This window comes from Microcebus murinus, chromosome 12, assembly GCF_040939455.1.
Source record: "Microcebus murinus isolate Inina chromosome 12, M.murinus_Inina_mat1.0, whole genome shotgun sequence".
Lineage (NCBI taxonomy): Eukaryota > Metazoa > Chordata > Mammalia > Primates > Cheirogaleidae > Microcebus > Microcebus murinus.
Genome location: NC_134115.1, coordinates 89536839 through 89561799, shown reverse-complemented (window position 1 = coordinate 89561799; position 24961 = coordinate 89536839). Strand labels below are relative to the sequence as shown.

The following is a 24961-nucleotide window of genomic DNA, read 5'->3' as shown; positions in this document are numbered from 1 at the left end:
CTCCTGGGGCGGCGCCGCGTCCCAGACGCCTGCAGCGGCCGCGAGGCGCTGGGAGCCCCGTGCTCGGCAGCCAGCTGGCGGCACGAGCGACCGCGGCGCGCCCCCACGCCCCGAGCGACCCGGCGACCTCGGCAGGCGCCCCGGCGGGGACCAGCTCCACGCAGACGCGGCGCCGCCGACTACGACTCCCGCCGTGCCCCGCGCGCGCGCCCCGGAAGTGGTCGTGCGGGTCGTCGCCGACCTCTGCACTGGGGGCGGGCGCGCCGGCGGCTCTGGGGCAGGGGCGGCAGCGAGGACCCGATGCGGGCTGGCGGAGGCCGCTATGGCTTCGGCTGGAGGCGGCCACTGTGAGGGCGCCGCGCCGGAGGCCGACCGTCCCCACCAGCGGCCCTTCCTGATCGGGGTGAGCGGCGGCACTGCGAGCGGGAAGGTAAGGGCCGGCCAGCCGGGCGCCTCGCCTCTGACCAGCGCCTCGCGCCGCCCGATCCGGAGAGGAGATCCCGGCCCCCAGCCGAGGCGCCCCTTGCAGGCGCAGGCAGCGGAGGGGCTGCGGGCAGCAGTGGGCCAGGGGCCGACCCGGGGACAGGCAGGGGGTGGGGCGCTATCCCTCGGGCTCTCCCCAAGCCTCCCTACTCGCCTGGCCCCTGGGGACCCCCGCTCCGTGCAGCCCCCCCACCACGTGGCCCGCGCCCCTCCCGCCGAGACCAGCCCCACCTGTGGCTGGCCGGCCCGGCAGCCCCCAGGGGGTGATGGGTCAGTGTCTCCAGAAGCCGGCTTCTTGCAGAAGCGCCCAGGAAAGGCCTGGAAGAGTTTCCAGGCAGGGACTTCTGTTTTTGTACCCCCCAGTCAACTGTGTGTGAGAAGATCATGGAGCTGCTGGGACAGAATGAGGTGGACCACCGGCAGCGCAAGTTGGTCATCCTGAGCCAGGACAGGTTCTATAAGGTCCTGACGGCTGAACAGAAGGCTAAGGCCTTGAAGGGACAGTACAATTTTGACCACCCAGGTAGGTCAAGTGCCTGACAGCAGCAATGTTGGGATAGGCCTGCTCACCAGCCTCAGCTTGGGCCCAGGATTGGATTTCTGTGAAATTCCCATGCAAGCTGCAGTGGAGGGGGCTGCGCAGTTAAGTCAGGAGGACTCTCCTGAGCTCTCTGGGCCCTGGGCACCCGCACAAGCGTCGCTGGAGCCAGTCGGGAAGCCTGTGGCACAGAGGGGCCGTGAGGACCACTGCACTGCCACCACGGTGGTCGTGGGGAAATTCACTCACCGTCCCTCCCTCTTTGCTGCACTGGGGCTTCTCACCCACCCCAGCCCCCACCCCGGCCTTGGGCAGAGTCCTCAGGCTGGTGTGGGAAGCAGTGCATAAACTAGAGCTGGTGGCCCTGAGCTCTGTTTCCTGGACTGCTCAAGGGCCAGGTAAAGAGAGAAACATGGGCAAAGAGAAAAACATGGAGCAAGGAGATACCATTGCTAGAAGATTCCACTGTGGTTGGCTGTCATTTTCAGCCCTTTCTCAGGGACATGTGGGAAAAAGGCCTGCAAAGTGGCAGTCTAACTGTGGTTATTCCCAGAAAAGAGAGAAGCAGAGGCCCGGCCTACCCACTTCCCAGTGACAGCCAATCAGAAAAGCCCCGTGTTCCAGCTTCCTGGTGGGACAGAGCTTAGGCAGTGGCACTGCCTGAGGGCAGCAAAGACAGGTTCATCCTGCGGTTTGCAGGACTGCAGCGGGCCCTGTTGCCACCAAATATAAACTGTAGCGGCAGCTCCTAGTCTGATGTTCTGGGTCCTTGGTGTCCCTAGCACGCAGCTGTGCTGACCCCGAGGCAGAGGGAGTTCCCTCCTGTCCACTGCACAAGGGTGGCTGGCTTATCTTGGTTTGTGCTCCATCCCTGCAGATGCTTTTGATAATGATTTGATGCACAGGACTCTGAAAAACATCGTGGAGGGGAAAACTGTTGAAGTCCCAACCTATGATTTTGTGACCCACTCTAGGTAAGCAGGTGGTTCCTGGGAGGGTCAAGGAGAGGGGCAGGGCTGGGCGTGCCCTCTGGGCTTACACAGACTTTCTGGTGGCAGGCCCTGCCCCAGGTGGTTTCTGTGGACACGCCACCCCTCACTGTGATCTGCCGCCTCCACTGAGTCAGTGTCCCTGAGACACGACTGAAGCTGACTGTGTGGCTCCAGAGAGCCTGTGTCTCCAGCAAGGCCCTTGTCCTCGTCTCCACCTCACAGGTTACCGGAGACCACGGTGGTCTACCCTGCAGACGTGGTTCTGTTTGAGGGCATCCTGGTGTTCTACAGCCAGGAGATCCGGGACATGTTCCACCTGCGCCTCTTCGTGGACACAGACTCAGACGTCAGGCTGTCTCGCAGAGGTAAGGCGGTGGGCGGTGGGGGCCGGCCGGCCTGCCCTGGCCCAGGGTGGCTGCACGTCCTGAGGCCCTGCTCCTGTCGCTGCAGTGCTCCGCGACGTGCACCGAGGGAGGGAGCTGGAGCAGATCCTGACGCAGTACACCACCTTCGTCAAGCCCGCCTTCGAGGAGTTCTGCCTGCCGGTACCCACCCTGCGCTTACTTGACAGTCCTGTTTCTCCCTGTTGAAAAGGACACGGGGTATCCAGTTCTGCAACAGAGCTGAAATTTGGATGAAAGTGATCTGATTTAAAAATGAAGCATTGAGCTTATTATTACAGCCAAGTACCCAGGGAATGGTTCTCAGTTCTAAACACATTCTCTGCACTTGCTCCTCCACTGTAAAAAGCCCCTCATCTCCCCTCGGGCCACACCACCACCCACACGCCACCACCACTGACATCCCAGCTCAATGCTGGGGACTCCTGCCAGCACCCTCCCCAGCTGCTCTGCCTGCTGTTTCCCCAGGGCAGTCCTCACCTGATGTTTTACATTTTCCCCCCTGGAGTGGCAACCCCATGAGGGCAGGGACTTCGGTGTATTCAATTTCCTACCAGGATCTGGCCCACGGTGGGCGCTTCGTAGCTGTCCCTGCAGGGCATGTGTCCCCCAGGATGCTGCGTGGGCTGGCGCTCCGAGGCCCACCAGCTTGTAGAGAAGGAATTCCCCGTCGGGGAGCTCCCTGTCTTTTCCTCCTTCTCGCACTTTTACTTGATGAGACTGTGGCTCTACTCAAATTGGAATGTTTTTTTTTTTTTGTTTTTTTTTTTTGGAGACAGAGTCTCGCTTTGTTGTCCAGGCGGCTAGAGTGAGTGCCATGGCGTTATCCTAGCTCACAGCAACCTCAAACTCCTGGGCTCAAGCAATCCTACTGCCTCAGCCTCCCGAGCAGCTGGGACTACAGGCATGTGCCACCATGCCCGGCTAATTTTATATATATGTATCAGTTGGCCAATTAATTTCTTTCTATTTATAGTAGAGACGGGGTCTCGCTCTTGCTCAGGCTGGTTTTGAACTCCTGACCTCGAGCAATCCGACCGCCTCAGCCTCCTAGAGAGCTAGGATTACAGGCGTGAGCCACCACGCCCGGCCTAAAGAGAAATTTAAGAGTCTTTTGCCTCTTAAAGGTAAGAATACAGCACAAAGGAACCAGAACCGGGATTCCTGCCTTAGACAAATAAGTTCTATCTGCTGCTATTTAAAGAAAACGTTTTAACATTCATGTTCTCTGAAGTTTCTGCAAAGTAATTTGAAAAGTAAATTAGCTATTATAATCTCTCTTACTCAGAGAAAGACATTTGGCAAAGTAGGTGGTTTGCAGTAAAACTCTGGACACCAAATCTGACCAGGAGACCCGAGTAGAGGAAGTGCCATCATCTGTCCCGTCCTGGGCTGGGAGCCCCAGAAGTCATTCCAGGGCCTCCTTCTACCTCACGTTTAGCCACTTGTGCGGTCCTATTCACCTGACCTCTTAAATATTTCCTGTCTGTGGTCTCTGACCCAGGAGACTTAAAAAAAAGTCCTGACCATATCCCTTTCCCACCCTGCTAGCGACCCTTACCCACCTTCCTTTCCTGGGCTTCTGCTGCCTCTGGGCTCCCCCTCCTCCCGCGCCCTAACCCAAGGGCTACAGTCCTTGCACTTGTGCTTCCCTGGGTGGGCCCCACTGCCTGCAGACACAGCTGTCCCCAGGACTCAGACCCTGCCTGCCTCTGAGGCTCAACTCTTGTGACATCCTCCTTGACCCAAATCCACAGGCCAGCAGCACCACACAGTTGGCAGGTCTGTCCCTCGGCCCGGATCTGGCCCTCCCTCTTGCCCCAGCTTTGCCTGGTTCAGGTGTGTCCCCTCACGGCACCCTCCTCCCCAGGTCTTCCACCTTCCAGCTGGGTCCCTCCCCCAGTGGCCCAGCATTGCCTGCTCGTTCTGTGTCTGCTGTCACTCAGCACAGTGTCCGACAGGAAACAGGTGGACACTAATGCAATTAATTAGAACAAACGTGGATGAAGGAAGGAAGTCAAGCAGGGGCACGGGCTGTCTGCACACAGAGCACCCGTGGGGACAGTGGGTTATGCACAGCTGTGTCCGTCCTTCCCTGCCTGTTCCTCCAGGGTTTTTGCAGAAAGGTGCATAATTCCAGAGGAACAATGTCCTGCATTGTGGGAAGTGCCACACTTGGCTTGGCCCAGTGAATTAAGTTGTTAGCACAGACAATTAAGTTGTTAGCACAGAACAACATGGCAGGGGTGTTAGAACACCCCTGCCATGGTGTTCATGGAAAAGAACTAGGACAGTAAGTGATTCAGAGACACTAGCAGTGGCAGTATCTTCTGTCTGTCTCAACTTCACCTTCTGCCTCACTACCCGGGCTGCTGTCTCACAGGGTGGAGAGCTGAACCCGCTCCCCATCTGCCAATGATGCCGACATCTCTGAGCACCCCAGGGCTGTCCCTCCTGCTGTTGCATCTAGTTCCAAGCACCTAACGTCACCTTGGATGGAAAAATCCTCATAAAAACCCCCTTTGTGCCTTGCAGACAAAGAAGTACGCAGATGTGATCATCCCTCGTGGGGTTGACAACATGGGTAAGAACCTGGCCCAACGGGCTGCCCGGCTCTGGCCCCCCTCCCCCAGAGCCACGAAGCAGGGGCTGTGACACCCTTTTGCAGCTACTGGGCATTCCCAATGCATGTGCTTATCTGTGGCACGGGTTTAAAACATGCTTTAAAAATTATTTAAAGCTGTTTGGCAGGGATTGTCACTTGTTAGCAGAGCGTATTTCAACCAGGCTTTGACATAAACCCTTGGCAGGGGCCACATCAGTAAGTCTCACTGTGCGTTTTTCTGCTGAGATGAGACACCAGGCAGGTGCCCACACGTGAAGACCTGTGCCTCCGTGTGTGGCAGTCGGGTTGTCACTCGTGGCCAAATGCTGCTGCTGGGAGTGGGGAGCTCGGCGTGCCAGTGGTGGCCCTCCTGCTGGCGTCACGTCGTGCCGAGGACGGACGCGGCTAACCCGCTGCTTGTCTGTCTTCTGCCGCAGTTGCCATCAACCTCATCGTGCAGCACATCCAAGACATCCTGAATGGTGACATCTGCAAGTGGCACCGAGGGTCCAATGGTCGGAACTACAAGAGGACCTTTTCTGAGCCAGGAGACCACCCCAGGGTGCTGACCTCCGGCAAACGGTCCCACCTGGAGTCCAGCAGCAGGCCCCACTGAGTGTCTGCCAGGGCAGCTCTCTCAACAGGCACGTGCATTCGGGGACTGCGCCTGGAGGTGCCCACCTGCCTCTGGGAACACCCACTGCTTCCTCTCCGTGTGTGTCCCAGGTGGCGTTAGGCTCCAGGCCTCCCGTCCTTGCGAGTGGAAGCCGGACGTGTCGTTCACACTCAGTTTGACAGGACTTTGACAGGGTGTTCCTGAGGTTCTCACCTGCTTCCTCAGGTCTTGGGAGGTTTAAAAATCTCTTCGGGTCACTGAGAAATGCCATAGAACGTGTTGAAAGCCTAAGCCCGAGCTTGCTTCTGCCAGGAGCGCAAGTCATGTGTAGTTGGGGAAACTGAGGAAACAGCTGGGGTGCCATGGCTGGCCTGCTGTTTTTGACAGGGAGCCCAGAGATACGTTTTCCAGTCTGACGTGGTTCACACACACGTGTAACTAAAGTGTTTTATGAGAGAAGACTTTCCTCTTTCACGTGTTGTACATCTTAATGATTTCTGTTTTCTTCTATACCATAGCACAAGGCTGGCTGTGACCTATGAGCCTAGTTTTGTGGTTGCAGTCAGGAGTGGCAAACACCGATGACGGGAGCCACAGGGGGATGGCTCCCTCCCCTGCGTGTCAGAGGCAGAGGAGTGGCAGGAGGCTGGGGAGCAGCCGCCACGCACGGCGGGCAGGGCCTGTAGTCCAGGCCGTGGGCGCCTGCGTGGCGGGCAGGGCAGCGGCGGTCGGGTCTGTCCCAGCTGGGACACATGTTATCTGCGCACAGTCCTGTCCTGGGCCGGGCCCTCCCAGCCGGCACCAGAGCCCGAGCCCAAGGTGCTGTCTGCGGACAGGCTGTCCCCAGTGCAGCTCGCGCCACACCCAGGGCCGGGTGCGCCAGCCAGCACACGTGCCGCACTGCAGACGTTCCAGTGGGTGCGGCTGCCCGAGGCCGCCAGTTCCCTCACGCCAGTCCTGAGCTCACGGCCTCACGCACGGCCCGTGTCCGCGTCCAAGCCGGTCTTCCCTCCCACATGATGGCGGTTTCTGTGAGGTGCCCCTTGCCACTGTTGCAAGCCAGACTGAACGGGTGGCTCTGGGCTTCTTTCCGTCCCGTGTCACTCACCGCAGTGACGCAGATAGGGGTGAATGTCGGAGCTGTGACGGTTTTGTCAAGCCTACGCCCTTTCGGAGGGGAATGAATAAATAACACTGAATGTAAATGCCAGCGTGTCCTTTCTTTAATTACGTAAGAAGAGACAAAGTCGGGACAAGGAAACGTGTGGATGACACAGACCTCGACTGCTGAAGGTGCCGCTGTACGCGTACGGCTGTACAGCTCTCACAGCGCCGAATCCCGCTGTGCTCTCATAGACGGCGCTGTCCACACGGCAGGAGGGCGACAGAACCCGCGGAAGCGGCCTCCATGGCTTCCCACGCAGGCGGCTTCTCTGGCCGGCACCGCCGGTGACTGCGCGCAGCTGCTGGAGGCAGGGCTGGGCCCGCTCGGGCTCGGGGTGTTGGCAGGGAGGATCAGGGCCATCAAACCTAACACCAGCCCTGCGGCTTTGGCAAAGGCCAGCCCCACCACTCTGCTCGTTAAACAGACTGACAAAGGCCTTCTGCCTCGTCCTGCCCTAGCACGGGCGTTCTTCGCGGGTTCTCATTCTAGTGTTTTCGGATCAAGATGTCCCAGCTGTTTTTCCAGCGAAGGGCCTTGAGTTCATCTGGCGAGAGCTCCTTGTCCCCATAGGTCAGAGGGCGCAGCGCGTTAGACACGTGACACGCAGAGGAGCACCAGGCCACAACCAGGGCGCTGAGCAGGTTCCTCTGGAGCTGGGACCTGCAGGTGGCAGTGCCAAGCAGGGTAAGGACTGCCGGCTCCTCGCAGCCTCCCCGCCTAGTGGCATCTGCCACTTGGCATCTGCCTCCACGTGGTCACCTCCCAAGGCATGTGGCTCTGCCCCCAGGTGTCTAGGCCTGTCCTGTCCTTTCCGTTTCTACTCTCCCGCCACCTGTGACCATCTACTGTCCGGACGTGCCGAGAGTGACCCTCCTCACAGGACTTCTAGAAATGCCACGGCTTCTGGGCCATCAATGCGGACGCCAGAGGAGGGGCCCCGAGCCCAGCGTCAGCCCTCATGGGCCTGGCTCCAGCTTTCCCAGGTCCTCTCTACCACACACCGCACGATCAGCCATCGCCCAGCCGCTGTCGAGAGCACGCCTAAGGCTCTCTGGTCCTGGCTTTCACTCCCAGCGCCTGTGTCCCTCCCCTTTCCCATCCTCCCAACCGCTTCCATTGCCAAATCCCGCAGTGCCATGTCCGAGCCTCTGTGGACACTCGGCCTAGTCCACGCTACGGAAATCGGTGGTCATGACCCCTGGACACTGCTCGGGGCCTTGCCCGGGGTTGAGGGGTTTCCGCACAGCAAGGGCTGCTGCCTGAAACACCCAGTGGCCGTCTGCAAAGGTGCAAACCCCCGTACCTGCACAGGTGGTCGTTTACGTGCTGTAGGACCACGGGGAGCAGGAGGATCTGGAAGGAGAGCGCAGGCAGGTAGTGGTAGAGGAAGAGCGTCTTCTCCATCAGGAAGAACGGGAGGTAGTTCACGGCCCAGCCCCCGGCGCACACAGCCCCGGCCAGCACCCAGCGCTGCCAGGCATCTGCGGGAGAGGGCGGATCTGAGGCGCTGCTGACCAGTGGGCTCCATCTGGTCCGGGTGCCGATTTTCTCATCTTAAAGTTACACGCACGTCCTCAGTTCTCAATTTGTCTCACTCCCCCCCAACCCTCCCCACTGGCTCTGAAGGAAGAATGAACTGTGTCGTGACACCTTCGGCCGCCTCTCCCAGGTCCCGACAGTCCCCTTCCCTGCAGAACACCAGCCAGTCTGCGAGATCACGGATTCCCTGCTGCAGGTGCAACCCCACCTGGGCCAGTCTGGTCTCATCTGGGAAGTGCGAACTGGGTCTGGGACTGGGGGCTGTGTTTGTCCCCAAGCCCAGCGCCCCTTTGGGGTATGTTCCTGGTAGGCTGGCTGTCACTCAAGCACAGCGCGCCTCCACGGGCACGAGAAGGAAGAGACGTAAAGGCGAGCCCGGTGTGGGCAGCACTCACCCTCGGGCAGGTCACAGATTTGTCTTCGCCGCCGGAGCAGGTACCACAGGAAGAGCAGGGTGTAGACGGCCGTGGCAAGGCCGCCCGAAGCCCAGATCACCACGTTCCCAAGCAGGTGGATCTGCGCCTGCAAGCATAGGGAGACGCTGCTGGCCGCCTGCCCTCTGCCCAGGGAGGGAGGGCGACTCGCCACACAAGTTCACGTGCGCACTCTGCTTCGGCCAAGAGGCAGAAACGCCCAGGCACGTCCTAGTGTCCTCTCGACCGTGCTGCTAACACGCACGTCTGTGGATGTGGCCGTTCCTAATTAGACCTTTCTAGAAAAGTGCTGACACTGAATTTGTGAAAGGGAACTGCAAACTGGGGATGAGATTCACTTTGCAATGACAGTCATCTGCGGTGGGAAAATACACTCCTGGGGTGCAATGGCCGCTCTTCCTGGCGGGAGGGTTTCTCACGGAACGAGACAAAGCTACGGCTGCCTTGAGAGCCGCTCACTCACGCTGCTCCGGGGGTGCAGCCAGTAGGCGATGTTGGTGTCCAGGGTGACCCACTCCAGCGGGGTGGAGCTGTACTTGTGCTCCGAGTCGTCGCTTCTCAGCGTCAGCATCCTCCACTGGAACAAAGCAGAGGCTTTGATTCGAGAGGACAGTCAGACGCCTCCAGTCACACGTGGGTTTTGTCAGAGGGGCTGGAATGAACTGCTGCCCCTCACATAGAAATGGCTCAACCTCAGGTTCACAGGGACCATGCAACAACAGAAGCGGCACAAGGAGAATCTGAATTCTGGCCCCAGCTGTGGCCTGGGAGGGTCGTCCCACTCCATGGACTCCAGTCACCTCCCCCGTAGACTAAGTGATCAGGCTCAATGCTAAGGCCACGGTCAGATTCAGGGCTCTCCGAGTTTCTGATTCTGACTTCTCTCGGATTGTTGTATGTGGAACGTGGCCCATTTCAACGTGGCCGGGGGGCTTGAAGACACCCTGGCCATGCCAATGTCCCACCGATCCAGAACCTCCCTGTCTTCGACTTTTCCCTACTGCAGAGCCACAAGAAAGGGGCCAGCAGTGCCATGTAGCCGCTTGTGCTGAGAGAGAAGACACTCTACGCTGCTGAGCCTGGGGCTCCAGTGCAAGGCCTGACTCGGGGAAGAACTGTGCAGACCGCAGTGCTTTCCCTGGCAAGGTGCCAGCCGCCGATGAGCAAAGCTGGGCTTCCCTCTGGCCGTGCATCACCTGCAGTTCTGAGAATCTGGCCATGAAGCTGAGGTTCCTGCTGAAGTCGACCTGAGTAGGGGAGTGCAGCTCCAGCTCCCTCTCCTTCTGCTCCTGGCCTGGCAACACACGCAGCGCAGAAGACAGGAGCAGAGCGTCAGGGAGCTCAGAGCAGGAGCTGTCGGCTGGGCACAACGCCACCCTCCCTGCGGTTCCAGCAGTCCACACCACCCGCATCCTTCCCCGTACCGCCCTCCCAAGGTCGGACTAGGCCATTCGGCCCCTTTGGAGGCTTAGTGTGTGCTGGGAGGAATCGGTCGCCTGCCAGCGACACCTCCGAGGAAGTATCTTGGGGCGTTATGGCTGCTGGTAAGCCAGGGAGGGGCGATATTGGTCACCGAGCACGGACAGCGCGCCCAGGTCCCACCTAGACGGGAACCCTGCTTTGGCGTCTGAGCAAACCACCCAGCGACCGGAGGCGAGGTCTCTGGAGCAGGGCGCCGCTCACTCTGGCCGTAGCGGTGCTCCTCCACGTTCCACGCCGTGCTCCCGTGGTAGCCCCGCGGCAGCTTCTCCCCAACGACCTCCAGCTGCCGGAACCCCCAGTCGGGGAGGTGAGCCCCGCTCAGCTGCAAGAGAAAAGGGCGTGACGGGAAAGCGCAGCCCGCTCTGGCTCCCGCTGGCAGGGGAGCCCACCCTGGGCACAGGGCAGAGAAGTCCCCTGCGGGAGGGGGCGTCACAGTGGGATTCCGCCCTGAGAAGTGACAGCAACTGCCTCCCTCAGCGCAAATACACACGGCCGGGCCTTAGCCAGGGTCTGCTGGCCGGAGCGGCGCGGCTGGGAGCTCCCAGCCAGACTGGGGTTCGCAGCTCAGGACGGCGCCTTACCTTCAGGATGGCCGACGTGTTCACGTGCACAAAGCGCACCTCCGACAGGATGGTCTTCCAGACGTCTGTGTCCGATTCTCTGTTTACAATTTCCTGCAAAAACAGACCTTGTCGATGATTTCCTCCCTTTTCAAATTTCCTTGAATGTAAAAATAAAGACCAGTCCCCAAACAGTGACGTTAACTTCGGTCTAAGATACGGGGCCAAGCCCACAGCAAGAGGGGCTGCCAGGAGGTGGCGAAGGGCTTGTCCCAGACTTTCTTCCTGACTCCACGCCACCGTGCAGGTCCGAGGCCGGCGGGAAAGCAAGGCATCCTTGCAACGGCCGCCGCCCGGGAGAAGCCTCCTGCGGGGATGCAGAGAGCTGGTATTTGCTGCACCGCGCTCCGGCGGGAAAGTGAGCCCTCCTCAGGCGTGCCCGATGAGGTCACGTGCCTGCTGCACGTGTTCCCATCTTACTGACAGGAACCAGAGCACCAGGACGTGGCGCCCGAGCCAGGAACCCAGGGCCGGTCCAGGCCCTCCCTGTGGCTGGGCGCCCACTCTTCGTCTTCGCCTGCTGGTGGACGTCAGCTACTTGGAACAGGACGGAGGAGGAAGCGGGGAGGAGAGGACGGATCGGCGGGGGAGTCTCGGGCAGCAAGCTGTCAGAGAGGGAGCCCCGCAGAGGGGGCGAGACTCTCTGCAGCACTGTGCCCCGGAGGGCGCCCAGGAAAGCTGGGTGCGCAGAGCTCGTCAAGGTGGGCCCACGGGGAAGACAGAGGCACGGAGCGCAAACAGGCGGCGCACCGAGCAGGCAAAGGGGCAGAGGCGCTGGCTGTGCACAGAGACGGGGAGTCAGCGGACACCTGGCTCTGCTGGGAGGAGGGCGGGTGGGCGGGCACGCCCGCGCCACGCACACCGTCCAGAACCAACACTCGGGTGGGCCGGTGTCGGCAGGCACCGCTGCAGCCGCTGAGACCCAGGAAGGGGAGCACGACCTCACGTCAAACAGCCCAGCGTGATCACAGGCAGCAGCTGGCACTCACATCCTTAGAGCCGCAGAGAAATGGCCCAACAATGGAACATTTTCTGTTTGGAAACTTTCCCAGGAGACCCAGCTCTGTAAGGGAAGCCACTCAGAGGAAGGGCGACCACAGGCCCAGCCACCTTGGGGCCATCCCCCACACCAGCGGCCAAGCCTCTCCCGGGGAAATCCTGAGAACAGGGAACCTGTTAACACCCAGCCCAGGGGGCTCTTGTCCTCCTGCGTTCAGCACCTGTCCTGAAGCCCCGCAGCTCGGGAGAACCTCCCCGGCAGAGCCACGTGAGTCCACAGAGCCCAACATGGAGAAAACACAAAGCACCTAAAATCTTTGAGAAAGCTTAGGCCTGACACACAAAACCACTCAGATTCCTAGTTCCACAGAGGAGGAAACCTCTGTTTCTGTAAAAACATCTATTTCTTTTTTTCAGAGACAAAGGATCACTCTGTCACCTAGACTGGAGTGCAGTGGAGTGATCCTGGGCCTTCCCAAGCAGCTGGGACTACAGGCACGTGCCACAACCCCTGGCTGATTTTTTTGTTTGTTTTTTGTAGAGACAAGGTCTTGCTATGTTGCCCAGGCTGGTCTCAAACTCCTGGCCCCAAGTGATCCTTCCAGCTCAGCCTCCCAAGCTGCTGGGATAAACTTCCATAATCTTACTCTGAACCAGAACCACTCTAACGGCTGGGGTTACTGACAGCTACGACTGGCACTGGCCGCAGCAAGACTCACCAGTCTCCAGAGGTTCTGGGCTGGCATGGAGATGTTGTAGTCAACGTAGCAGGAGACCTCCTGGGAGTGGGGGGTCAAGGGGGCTGCGACATCATGCCTAGAAACCCAACACAAGGCTTTCGGAAGGGATTCCTGGAGCGCCTCTGGGAGGCAGTCACTGTTTCATTAAGGGGGAGAAAGCCACTTTCCAGAAAGGAAGCCAGCTCGGCCTCGGAGGACACCCTGGTCCCGTCAGTCCCCACCACGTGCCAGCGCACCCCCGACGGCCCGTGTGGGAAGGAAACCCCGACAGGCAGGAGAAACTGCAACGTCGCATTTCCAGGGGAAAGCGCATGCGGCTGTGGACGGCACCCATGTGTCTAAAAATAGCCGTGTGGGCACCGCGCACTTGCTGGACAAGTGGACCCAGCCTCAGGGGACGGAACTGCTGCCATGGCACCTGCTGCCAGGGCGTGGCACTGCCCCTGACTCCAGGACTCAGATGCTGCCTGGTGACCAGGCAACGGCAGGTGGGAAGACAAGGCTGCCCCCTGAGACGGCAACGTCACCGCTGAGAAACACCATTTCCTCCTCCTGCGATCGCTGGGTGATCATCTTTCCCGAGCCGCGTGCAAACAAAGAGACAAAGCCCTCGCGGCACTGGGCAAACACCATCTGCGCGGGCAGACACAGCGCATGGGCTGTGGGAGGGCCAGGGATTAGAACTGGCTTGGGGACATGGCCCAGCAAACGCTTTCAATGACCCTGCAGCTGACACCGCACAGAGTGGCCCTGGGGGAGTGGAGCCCGTGCACAGCCCAGCACGGGAGCAAGTGTGGGGGGGCCAACCTCACTTATCTTTTAGACTCGCAACACTGCACGCGAGCACCCACGCCTCCCTGTCTCCCCGCCGCCCGGTCTGTCGTTGACGGTCTCCCCGGGCACCGAGGTCTCTTGTGGACCGTGCTGGGCTCGGTCTGGCCCCACTGAGGCTCCACTCCCGGGAGGCCCCTCCCCTCAGCTGCCCGCCCCGAGGTCCCTCCTACTGCGAGGTGCACACCCCTGCGTGAGCCAGACGGGGCAGCGGCCCGCGGCAGCGCTCACGCTCCGCTCCCAACGGGGCCACAGAGGACGCCGCGGCGGCGAGGGAGGACGCAGTGCTTACGTGTTGAGGAAGCGGGTGGTCATGCCGTGGACCAGCTGCACGACGTCTCCGTGCCGCACGGGCCGCGGGGGGCTGCTCACCACCAGCTGGTGCCTGGGAAGAAACGGGGCTGTGGTGCACCGCGCCCAGCACCCTCAAAGTGGCAGCCACGCTAGGAGGGCGCGCCCCAGACGCTCACGGCAGACGGCCCCCAGCCCGCCGCGGCCGGCACGAGGCGAAGCCATGCAAAGCCAAGCACGCGCACGCGATTCAACTCTTCTCTGAAACCTAAGGCCCTTTTCCAAACGTGATTCTGTCTGTCATCACCACATTCGGGTCACTCTATGCTCTATGAATGCTAAAGCGATGAAAACACCCCGTGTGCCAAGAAATCCTCTAATGGACTCTTGTTCCATGTTCTTCCCTAGAAAGAGCACGGAGTGCCCATCACGGCCCGGATGCCAGGCCGTGGCCTGCTGCCCTCGCGTCCCTGCGGTGAGTGGCACAGACAGACGCTGAGCTGGTGAGCGGACAACCGACAGCCAGCAGGTGTTTGGCGGCCACGAGACGGCCAGTGGGCCCTGACGGGGGAGGGAGGGTGGCGCTGCGGGGCCTCCCCAGGAGCTGGCCTCAGAGTTTTCGCAGCAGGACCCACCGGACGGACGGAGGAGCCAGCCCTGCCCCGGAGGGGAGACGTACCTGGCAGGTCGTGCTGTGAGCAGGGCGGTGCTGTGGGCAGCGGGTGCCCCTCGCAGGGGCAACGCAGGGGCAACGGGAACTCAGGGCAGGGTGTGGGCCGAGAGGGACACCGTAGGACACTCAGGGGCTGTGCTGCTCAAGTCAGCAGGGCGGGGGAGGAAGGAACGTGCTGGGGGAGGCAGAGATGGGACCTGCCTTTTGAGACTGCCTTTGGGGGCCGCACCCACGGACTGGACGTAGGTAGTGAGCATGAGGGAGGCCCAAGCAAGACGACACCATTTTTAAGAGGAGCAAGGAGGGGTCCTTGTTTTGGTAGGGAGAGTGAGGTGCAGTGGGAGAGGGGCACAGGAGGAGGGGAGTCTGGGGCACCCCGTGCAAATTCTCAGAGGACAGACTGCGCGTACACGAAGGTGAGGACAGTCGGCGAGGGAGGGGCGCGGACAGAGACGAGGGCCCAGGACTGAGCCGCAGGGCCGCGTCTGGCCAGGCCAAGAGGTGAGCTCTGCTCTGGGGTCCCAGGACCCGTGCTCACCTCCCAGGATCCTTTATGATCCACCAGTTATTGACGTCTTTGAAGGGGTAACAGGTCACCTGCTGCTGGTGGGAGCTGCCCCGGCCGTTCTCGTATCTGTGAAGAAGTCAACGAGAAATGTACCTGCACGTGGGTCAGCAGGCCTTTCTCCCAAGCCTCTGCAAAGGGAAGAGATTTCAACAGGTGCTGCCCAGCGAGGTGTTTCAGGGAACACGAAGAAATAACAGGCCAGGAGCCTAAACCTAGTGGGTGCTGGAGACGTGAGGCACAGTGCTGAATGCAGGCAGAGCCGCAGTGCTGGCACCAACGGCCGCACCAGGCCCGCCGCACGCCCAGTCCCTGCAGCTGCTCCACGTAAAAACCGAGACGCTCACCGACGATCAGCGTCTGAGAGCTCAGTGTCCTTCTGTCCTGCAAACTTCCTCATAGAAAACTCAAGTTGCTGCAATAAGTAAAATTATGGAAAAATATCTTCAAATTGAAGGAGTTACTTTCCTTACATCATGGGGTAGGTGTTCTGGTGGGAATGAAGCCAGCAGGGCAAGGGCTTGCCGAAGACGTTCTTCAGAGTGACCTGGGACCCGAAGGCTACCTCCAGGGGCTGGCCTTGGGTGATCCGAGATAGTCCTCCCTGCGATGAAAGCAGAAAGACAGGAGAGAAGCAGGCAGGGAAGCAAAGCTACATGAGCCTTCCTGGTGGCCACTCCTTCCGGGTGACATGCGAGGTAGCAGCAATTCTTATCATACAGCTATAATATCTTTCATCTGATCATGTCATATCACATCATAGAGTCATAATCAGAGCCACTTCAGACTGAACGGTGCCTCTGGGCCAGGCACTCGGCTAACCTTCACTTGCACCCTCATCTAATTCTTAAAGCACCCTATGAGGTAAGAGCAACTATTGTGTCTATTTAAGAGATGAGAAAACTGAAACTGGAGGCCGGGTGCGGTGGCTCATGCCTGTAATCCTAGCACTGTGGGAGGCCAAGGTGGGCAGATCATTTGAGCTCAGGAGTTCGAGAGCAGCCTGAGCAAGAGCGAGACCCTGCCTCTACTAAAAAACGAAAAAATTAGCCAGGCATGGTGGCACATGCCTATAGTCCCAGCTACTCAGAAGGCTGAGGCAGCAGGATTGCTTAAGCCCAGGAGTTTGAGGTTGCTATGAGCCAGGCAGACGCCATGACACTCACTCTAGCCTGGGCAACAGAGTGAGACTGTCTCAAAAAAAACAAAACAAAACTGGAACTGGGGTAGTTAAGAAATCTGTCCAATCTGGGTACGGTGGCACATGCCTGCAATCCTAGGAATTCAGGGGTCTAGGAGCTCTAGACCAGCCCGGGCAGCATAGCAAGACCCTATGAGCCAGGCATGGGGATACGCCTGTAGTCCCAGCTACTCAGGAGGCTGAGGCAGGAGGATCACTTGGGTCCAGGAGTTCGAGACTGCAGTGAGCTGTGATTTTGCCACTGCTCTCCAGCCTGGCCACCTCTCTTCAAAGAAAAAGAGCAGAGCAGCCTGCTGACACCAGGGCCTACAGTCCCGACCACCTCAAACGGCACATTCCACTCTGCCTGCCAGTTCCTGAGAGTGAATGTCAGAGCCGAGTCTGTCCTATGAGGCACTGAAAACTGCCCAGGGCTTGTAGGACTTGATTTTAAGATGTTCTCAAGCACCGTCAGACCGACAGTATCAGAGACCGGACTCCTTCATTATTCCCATACCGCCAGGGTCGGAATTCATTTAGAAACGCCGGCATGGATTCCTCATTGATTTTGTTTTCCTCCAATGCTCACCTGCTGAGGTTTATGTAAAGAGACTGAGTTTACTGTCACCCTCTTTCCCAGGGGCCGCGGCACCCGCTTCTTACCTCCAAGCTGGCCTGGAAGGCGCTGGACATGATCTGGTCGTGGGGCCCCGAGCGGTAGAGCAGGATCAAATGGACGTAGAAGAACAGCACGTACAGGACGGCGGGGACGACCAGCAGAGCCACTGCCCTGGCGAGCAAGTGGCAGAATACGCAGACCTGCCACAAGATCCCAGGAAAAGTCACTTCCTGCCACGGGGAAAGGTGTGTCCCACCTCCAGACGTAGCAGGCTCAGGAAGAGTCAGCGACAGAAACTGCCATGCACGCAGAGGCTGCCCAGGCCCGTCTGCTTCTGAAGCTTCGAGGACTCGGGTTTCCCCCAAATACTCCCCGTGACACCCCCACACACAGCGGAGCCTGACACAGCACCTACATTGGACAAGGTCCGGTCACCAATCAGGTGCCAGGCGTGGACGGCCGCGACACTAAGCACCAGCAAGTACGTGAACACGCCCATGTACTTGATGCTGAAGAGACAGGGTTGAGACAAAGTCAGGAGACGCCCTAACACAGGAGGACGAGGACCCCGCCCACACCACTGGCTCCAACTCACCCCACTGCACAGGAACAGGAGACCCCGGTCAGCGCTAGCCAAAACCACCAGCTCAGACAGAAAGGGCTGGAAGGACAACAGAAAAACAGAGCAGACGGACGGAGAAAGGAATGGTTCGCATGAGGCTTCCCACAGGCCAGGGAAGTCACACGTTTCTTAGAGAAATCTTCCTGGGCTAGGGGCTGTACCGAGCACCAGGTAGAATGAAAACACAAACCCAGCACCCAAAGCAGCAGTCCTGGCAGAATTGTTCTCTTGTTCAGAAAATTTCTGCTGCGAGTTTAAGTTTATAGAAAACTGTGGATGTGTTTACGAAGTCACGAGCCAAGGGCCAACCCAAAAAGTAGGGGGTGACCAAAAGATACTCAGCAGGCAGCTTCTCAAAATAAAAAGTTCCCAGACCAGCTCAAGCCAACAAACCACCCGGAATCTTTTTTCTCATTAACCAGGAAAAATACGTCCCGTTTCCCATACCTGTGTTTTTGGCAGTTGGAGAACTTCAGGAAGGACAACACGGCCAATAGATTAAAAAATATTAACACTGACTCCAAAAGCATCAGCCTTGACTGAGTGATCAGGGCATTCTCTGTTCAAAGACGAAATGGACGTGGGGGTTAAGGGAGCAAGGGCGAACACAGGAAGGTGAAAAGCATGCACAAGAAAAGGCACACTGAACCGAGACGCTCCCGAGTGTCACAGGATGTGACGGCGGCAAGTCCAGAAATGGGGTGGCGGGAAGGGGACCCGCTCCAGAGCCACGAAGACAGACTCCTAGGTCTGGCTCACACCTGCCAACACCTAACGGTACGAGCTGAGCAAATCACTTAGCTTTTCTAAGTCTTTATTTTTCTCACTTGCAGACGTAATACCGACTCCTTAGGGCTGTGGTGGACATTAAAGCGCTGGATAGGCGCAGGGCCTCGTACAGGGTTGTCACTCGGTAAATAGTATCTCGTTTTACTTTCTAGTCTAACTTTTCATCTGATTTGATTTCGTCTGTTCATAAACCTGAGCTGAAAGATCCCTTCCGAAGAGTATCTATTGACTCATAGGTCCATCTCAATCGGCTGAGGCTGGGAGGTGGTGGAGCAAGGGGAGGTTATCGTGAGGTGACAGGCTTGGCTGGAGATGGAGGCGCTCAAGGTGTGTGTGTGCCTTGTCTGTGCAGTGCCCCCCCGCCCCCACTACTCATCAGAGTCTGAGCGCGCAGTTCAGCAGCCCCATAGCCAAGGGGGCGGCCTGGGAGCGGGTGACGCGGAGTGGAGTCGGGATGAACCAGAGGCACTTCCTAGTGCGGCACACCCACCAAACCCACCAGCTCTCCGGGGCCTCACAACGAAACGTACAAAGGCTCGGTTCTTCCCCGCGCAACACCAGGAGGGGGCAGGGGCCCGGGTCGTACCGATGAGCATCAACAGAGCAGCTCCCATGGCAGCACAGTGAGAGAAGTGGAGCTCTGACACTATCTGGTAGGCCATGGGGACAGAGAAGGCCCCTGCGAGTGCTGGCAGCAGGCGCAAGGACCACACGGGCACGTTGCTACTGTATTCTGGAAAAGCAACCACACGGCAGAGCTGAGAGCACTGTGCACACACCACCTTCATAAACTGCAGGTGTGTTTTCAGATTCAGGTGTGTTTCAGATCTGTGTCATGTTCACAGATTCTAAAACAAAAGTCTACAAAAGGGCGCCACATCAACAAGTGAGCGTGCAAGCTATGGGTGAGGGCTTTGCAACCAGTTTCACACAGTCAGTGAACCAGCGCCCACTAAGCATAGGAAAGATGACTGAGAAGTCTCAAATTATTGTTTTGCTTAATTACCAATTTACCTCACCTATTTCCAAAAACATTGCGGCAATATACAAAATTTACAGGTACAAAAGACAACTGCAATCAGAGACTACGTGATACCAAAAACTAGGGGAAAAGAAATTACTGCAACGAAACACTGAGATTTTTACCAGACTTCTCAAAACCCCATCACTTATACCCAAATAATTTATTATACCCTGGACTCAGATCAATACGCCAAAGTTGTTAATCCCCATGAAAGCCGCTATCCCTTCATTCTAACGTGCACATTAATAAGGAAAATGAAAATTATCTTTTACCTGCTCCAATTCTGTTCCACACAAAGTTACCATCAAATCCTCCTAGATAACCTAAAACAGAGGATTAATCAGTAACTATCCCATTCAGCAAATATTTCTGGAGTACTATAGCAAGCAATAAGGAAACAAAGAAATAATAAGGCATGGTTTCTGCCAATAGGAAATTCACTGATAAGTTTTAAATGTATTTGAGGACCCGAAAGGCAATGGCTACTTCTCATCCTCATGAATCCTACCTCCCAGGGCCAGCAGCATGTGGCCAAATGGTGGTCCACTGTCATCCAAAAAGAAGACTCGTTTCATGTAAAAAGATATATATTGCCCATAATATACTTCATCAAAACTGAAAAAAAAAAACAAACATTACATTCACTTAAAAATCTTTTTTTTTTTTTTTAGATGGGGTCCCACTCTGTTGCTCAGGCTAGAGTACAGTGGTGTGATCATAGCTTACTGCAGCCTCAATCTCATGGACCCACGTGATCCTCCTGCCTCAGCCTCCCAAGTAGCTGGGATTACAGGCACTCACTAACACCCCCAGCTAATTTTTTACTTTTTATAGAGATGGGGGTCTCACTATGTTACTCAGGCTGGTCTTGAACTCCTGGCCTCAAATAATCCTCCCACCTTGGCATCTCAAAGTGTTAGATTACAGGCATGAGCCACCATGCCCAGTCCAGAAATCTTAACTGTAGACAAAAGGTGTGAGGATAAATGTACATGTGCTTCCAAACAACTTTAGGTGGGTGATCAGCAAAGATCACATCTTTTGCCCCAATTACATCCCATCCCCAAATATATTAAGACACATACACAGCGTCATCCATCCACAGGGACAGTGGTGGGAAATTGACTAAGTACGGTTGGCACTCAAGATGTTTGCCCCAAATGGATTCTTACCCTCGCCCCAGTTTTCGATTTAGGTGTGCATCACTGGCCAACTGACCTTAAGGCCTCCCGGACACAGGGCTCATTCTCTACCCCCACCCCCAGGGCCGTGCAAGCATGTCCGTGGCTAGGATTCAGAATTAGACCTGGTGACCCCTACAGTCACCACACAGTTGCAAGTGTGAAAGGAATGTAGGAACAACTGCAATAAAATGTTTCAATCTGGGAAATCATGGGATCAAGGAACTGCTTTCAATTTCTGTCATGACAATGCTACTATGGTTATGTGATCTTTGATTTTAAGAGCCCTTATCTTTGAGAAATATATACTGAATTATTTATGAATGAAATACATCTAGGATTTGCATCAAAATAATTCATTGCAGGGAGCAGGTTGGCTATGAACTAATAATTGTTGAAGCTGAGTAATAAATATATTGGTGTCAAGGGTCATTTTACTATTGTCTTTACTTTTGTATATGTTTGATGCTTTCCATAATAAAAAGTTAAACAAAAAAGAACACGTATATTGATCAGTTAATAAATAGCCTTTCAATAATAACAGCAAACGGTTTCCATTATGACGAAAAACACGCTCTGAGTGCTCTAAATGATGAAGACTCCCTTTCCAATAAATCGATCCTCTGCCTTCCGGATTTTAAAATGGTTTCCCTAAGGCTGCTAACCAGATTTTCTTCTACTGCACCCGTTCAATGGGCCAAGTTTTACCTGACACAGACCTGTAAGGCAAAGACCTAAAAGGTCTACTGGGGAAAACCAGTCTCTCCTCTCACTGCCAAAAACATCCATCATCAAGAAGCCCAGAATTTCGTTTTCCTATTTACACGGTTCAATCAGGCACTTCATGTCACAAACCACCACTGCAGCTTCACCCTAAGAATGGAGTTGTCTGGCTTACACCACAGCCCGAGGGTAGGTGAGTCGCCACAGTCGGCTCAGTAACCCCACCCCGGTCAGAACCACAACGTTCACGTTGATGTCAGTGGTCAGCACTATCGGGCGCTTCAAAAACCCCAACATCTTGCAGGCTCAGGAGGATGCCCTAGGAAAGAAGTGAAGAACCGTCACAATAAAGGAGTGGCAGCCCCGAAGGGCTCACAGGAGGCTACAAAAACAGTGCTACACCACCACGGCTCCCAGACACACGCAGGGAGAACCACAGCACGTTGGACTCTCCAGACGGTCAGAGAAGCTCAGGGAGCAGCCGCACTGGAAAAGCCACTGCACGTCTCACCACAAAGGTTTATGTAAAGACACTTGGGGTAAGAGGCAGGGTGCTAGGCATCTCAGTACTGGAGGCTCACTCCTTTCAATGACTCAGTCCAAGGGCACCTGCTGAGCACCTCCTGGAGTGAGGCCGCCCATCCTGAATGTCATGGCTTCTCAACGTCGGGGCAGGGTGGCTGTAAGCTGCTCTGACTTCAGGCGGCTCTTGAGGTGCCATCGCAGCTGCTTACAGCCCAGGGACCTCAACCTTCTGGTGCCTCAGAGCCTCATGTCTCCTCAGATGCATCTGGCCCCCAGCGCCTGCCTCCCCCCTCAGGGGCACATCTACCCCCGTCTTCCTTTCCTTGCCCAGGGAGGGTGCATTTGCACCCACTCTCTCCCCCAGGCTTTATCTTTCCTCGAGCTCCCCTTCTCTTGGGACTGCATCTGCTGGGGGGGGGGCCTTCCCCACACCAAGGCTGCACCTGGCCTCAGGTGCGCACCCCCAGGGCTGCACCTGCCTCGGAGGGCCCCCTTCCCGCCCTGAAGCCGCACCCACCCTGAGGACCCCCTTCCCTCCCGAGGCCTCATCTGTCCTGGGAGTCCCTCCTCCACTCTTCCGACGTGCATCTCCCTGGCCTGCCCTCTCCCCACAGCATGCCCGTCCCCGCCACCCCTTTCCCGAGGCCGCACCCCCCGGGCTCCACCCCCGCGCAGCGGGACCCAGACGCCCGGCCCCAGCCCGTCGCATGCTGCGCACGCGCGTCCCGCACCGACGTACTCTAACCATTCCGGGCTGCCCTCCCGTCCCGGGTGCCCTGAGACGTACTCGCCACGTCCCGGCAGAGCTGCTCCCTGCGTCCGGCAACGCCTCAGAGCCGGCTGGGGGCCGGCGGTTGGGGACGAGGCCTCTCGGCTCGGCACTCTACACCGCGTACCGCCCCGCTCGATGTTCGATTCATCGTGCCTGGGGGCGGGGGAGCTGCCAGTCGGTAGCGGCGCGCGTGCGCTCCAGGGGAGGGGAGGGGCGGCGCGGCGCGCGTGCGCACCAGGGGCGGGGCGGCGCGGCGGGACCGAGGGCGCGGCCCGCCCGGGAAGCGGGCTGAGGGGCACGGAACGCGTGGACCGGGCTCTCTGTGGGCGTTACTGGCGGCTTGGGCGTCGGGGCTTCTGCGTCTTCTGAGCGTGCGTGCACCTTTTTAAACACCGGCCGCCGTCCCGCTGCTCCCTGCTTCCTCCTGCGCCCGGCGCCTGTTGTCGCCGCGTTTTCCTCGTTTCCGTGGAGCCGAGTCTCGCTCCGTCGCCGCCCGCCTCCTCGCTGACTCGCGGCTGCGCTCGCACTCGCCCCCTGCCGGCGGAGCAGGGGCAGCGCCCGGGCGCGGACGCGGGTGGCGAACTGCGCCGCTGGGGGGCGCCCGGGGACCGCGCCGCGCCGCGCCGCTGCAGGACCGCGCGGGGCTCCGGCCCGCCCTCTCCGCTGCGCGCCGCGCGGGCGAAGCCTCGGGGCTCCTGCTCGTGCCCGGCTTCTGCGAAGGCCCACTGGACCTTTGCTGCACGAACGCTCCTGCCCACGTTTTCCCGGCACGGGGGACAGCGACACGGCCGTTGATGGGCCTCTCTCATCGGGCATGCCCTCTGGATCCCCTAGTCAACTTGTATGTTAAAAGCACACTACAGATTTAATAACCCGGATTTCTCTTCACTGCTTGCAAAGACTTTTCTTCACCTGGGTCAACCCAGCGTTAGATGACACTGGTTAAGAATGTAGTGAAGGTGAATCCTTTCTAGCTCACCCACGAGGAGTGGCTCGCCCAAGATCCTGCAGGAGCTGGGCACAGAGGGCTCCCTGGGCCCTAGGAGGGCGTGGGCAGGGCTCTGCTTTGGCCTGCGCCCTGCGAGGAGTGGTGGTGCCTTGCAGTGGGAGCCTCCGTCCTGCGGGCGCTCCCCCTCAGGGCCAGCCGCTTCTGAGGCTTCGTGAACCGCTTGTCCGCCCCGGGAGCAGTGAATCTGGACGATGGGTTATGGCTGGTTAGAGCTGACAGATCCCCAACTCCTCCGCGGTCAAGAGGCTCAGCATCTGAGGGGGTGGAGTTCGTCATGGAAAGTGTTTTATTAAAACACTTTTTTTGGGGGTAATTTCTAAGTTTTCCTACTGGACCTAGGCACTAGGCTAAATGCTACCAGTGACCTTTTGGGAATCTGTACTCCCAGTGAGCCAGACAGCGTTACAGTCAGATGGTGAAATGTCTTTCCCAAGGCCACACACCTGGGCAGTGGCGGAGCCGAGAATTACCGCCTCAACTCCAGTCTGAACTGTATTCTTGCCCGCTTTGTGCACCCGTCCTTTTGTTCTCCCTTGGCTGCGGCAGTGGGTCCAGTCGTCTGTGGCATACGTACTGTGCTTTAAACCTGCATCTTGCTCTTGCCCTATAATCCTATTTTTCTCTCATCAATAAACTTCATTTTCATGCTTGCCTCAAAAAAATAAACAAAAATAAATAAACTTTTTTATCTGGGATCTCTGGCTAAAAAAAGAAAAATTACTTCTGCCACCGAGTCATCACAGCTCAACACAACTTCAAACTCCTGGGCTCAAGCCATCCCCCTGGTTTTGTCTCTTGAGTAGCTAGGACTACAGGAATGCTTCATCCTGCTTCCAGAATTATGTTTTTGTAGAGACAGGGTCTTGCTGTGTTGCCCAGGCTGGTCTCAAACTCCTGGCCTCAAGTGATCCTCCCCGCTCAGCCTCCCAAAGTGCTGGAATGACAAGCATGAGCCACCCTGCCTGGCCTCCAATCTAAACTCTTGATCCTTCACTGCCCCTGGCCTGGCTTGTTCCTTCCCCACCTCACAGTGCAGAGTAACCCTCTCCTGCTGCCTGCAAAAGGTCCACTACAAGTGGCAACACAACATGGGATTCAAACCTGTGGTTAAGGTGCATCTTCAAACCAAGCCATGGCAGCATCTAGCAGTCCCCAGCCTCTTCCCCGTGGCTGGCATCTCAGGTGCGCACCTTACCTGCCTACCCTCTCCCCATAATGCTTGCTTGCTTCCTTTTTTTGAGACAGAATCTCACTTTGTTGCCCAGGCTAGAGCGAGCGCCGTGCTAGCATCAGCCAAGCTCACAGCAACCTCCAACTCCTGAGCTCAAGCAATCCTCCTGCCTCAGCTTCTCAATTAGCTGGGACTACAGGTATGCACCACCATGCCCGGCTTTTTTGTATATATATATATATATATATATTTTTAGTTGGTCAATTAATTTCTTTCTATTTATAGTAGAGACGGGGTCTCACTCAGGCTGGTTTCGAACTCCTGACTCGAGCAATCTGCCAGCCACGGCCTCCCAGAGTGCTAGGATTACAG

At 57.5% G+C, this 24961-nt stretch overlaps 2 protein-coding genes across 5 annotated transcripts; one reads left to right on the top strand and one right to left on the bottom strand.

Moving 5' to 3' along the window:
* Positions 1-202: 202 nt before the first annotated feature.
* On the top strand, positions 203-6840 carry UCK1 (uridine-cytidine kinase 1). The gene is made up of 7 exons (XM_012744080.2): positions 203-430; positions 847-1006; positions 1899-1995; positions 2236-2378; positions 2464-2558; positions 4950-4998; positions 5457-6840. Exons 1-7 carry the CDS (start codon positions 323-325, stop codon positions 5633-5635), a joined length of 831 nt encoding a protein of 276 aa, XP_012599534.1. The 5' UTR covers positions 203-322; the 3' UTR covers positions 5636-6840.
* On the bottom strand, positions 6837-22608 carry POMT1 (protein O-mannosyltransferase 1). 4 transcript variants are annotated; one of them, XM_012744077.3, is made up of 20 exons: positions 22425-22608; positions 21288-21431; positions 19717-19823; positions 19481-19531; positions 18771-18917; positions 17843-17954; positions 17369-17434; positions 17189-17282; positions 16818-16973; positions 15448-15578; positions 14948-15043; positions 13738-13830; positions 12594-12690; positions 10837-10929; positions 10457-10577; positions 9970-10067; positions 9237-9350; positions 8735-8861; positions 8104-8281; positions 6837-7460 (listed from the first exon to the last, which is right to left on the bottom strand). In XM_012744077.3, exons 2-20 carry the CDS (start codon positions 21407-21409, stop codon positions 7286-7288), a joined length of 2178 nt encoding a protein of 725 aa, XP_012599531.1. In that variant the 5' UTR covers positions 21410-21431; positions 22425-22608; the 3' UTR covers positions 6837-7285. The 4 variants fall into 4 exon arrangements, with proteins under 4 accessions (XP_012599531.1, XP_075865254.1, XP_075865255.1 ...); XM_076009139.1 differs by lacking the exon at positions 22425-22608 and adding an exon at positions 22289-22368; XM_076009140.1 differs by lacking the exon at positions 18771-18917.
* Positions 22609-24961: the final 2353 nt, after the last annotated feature.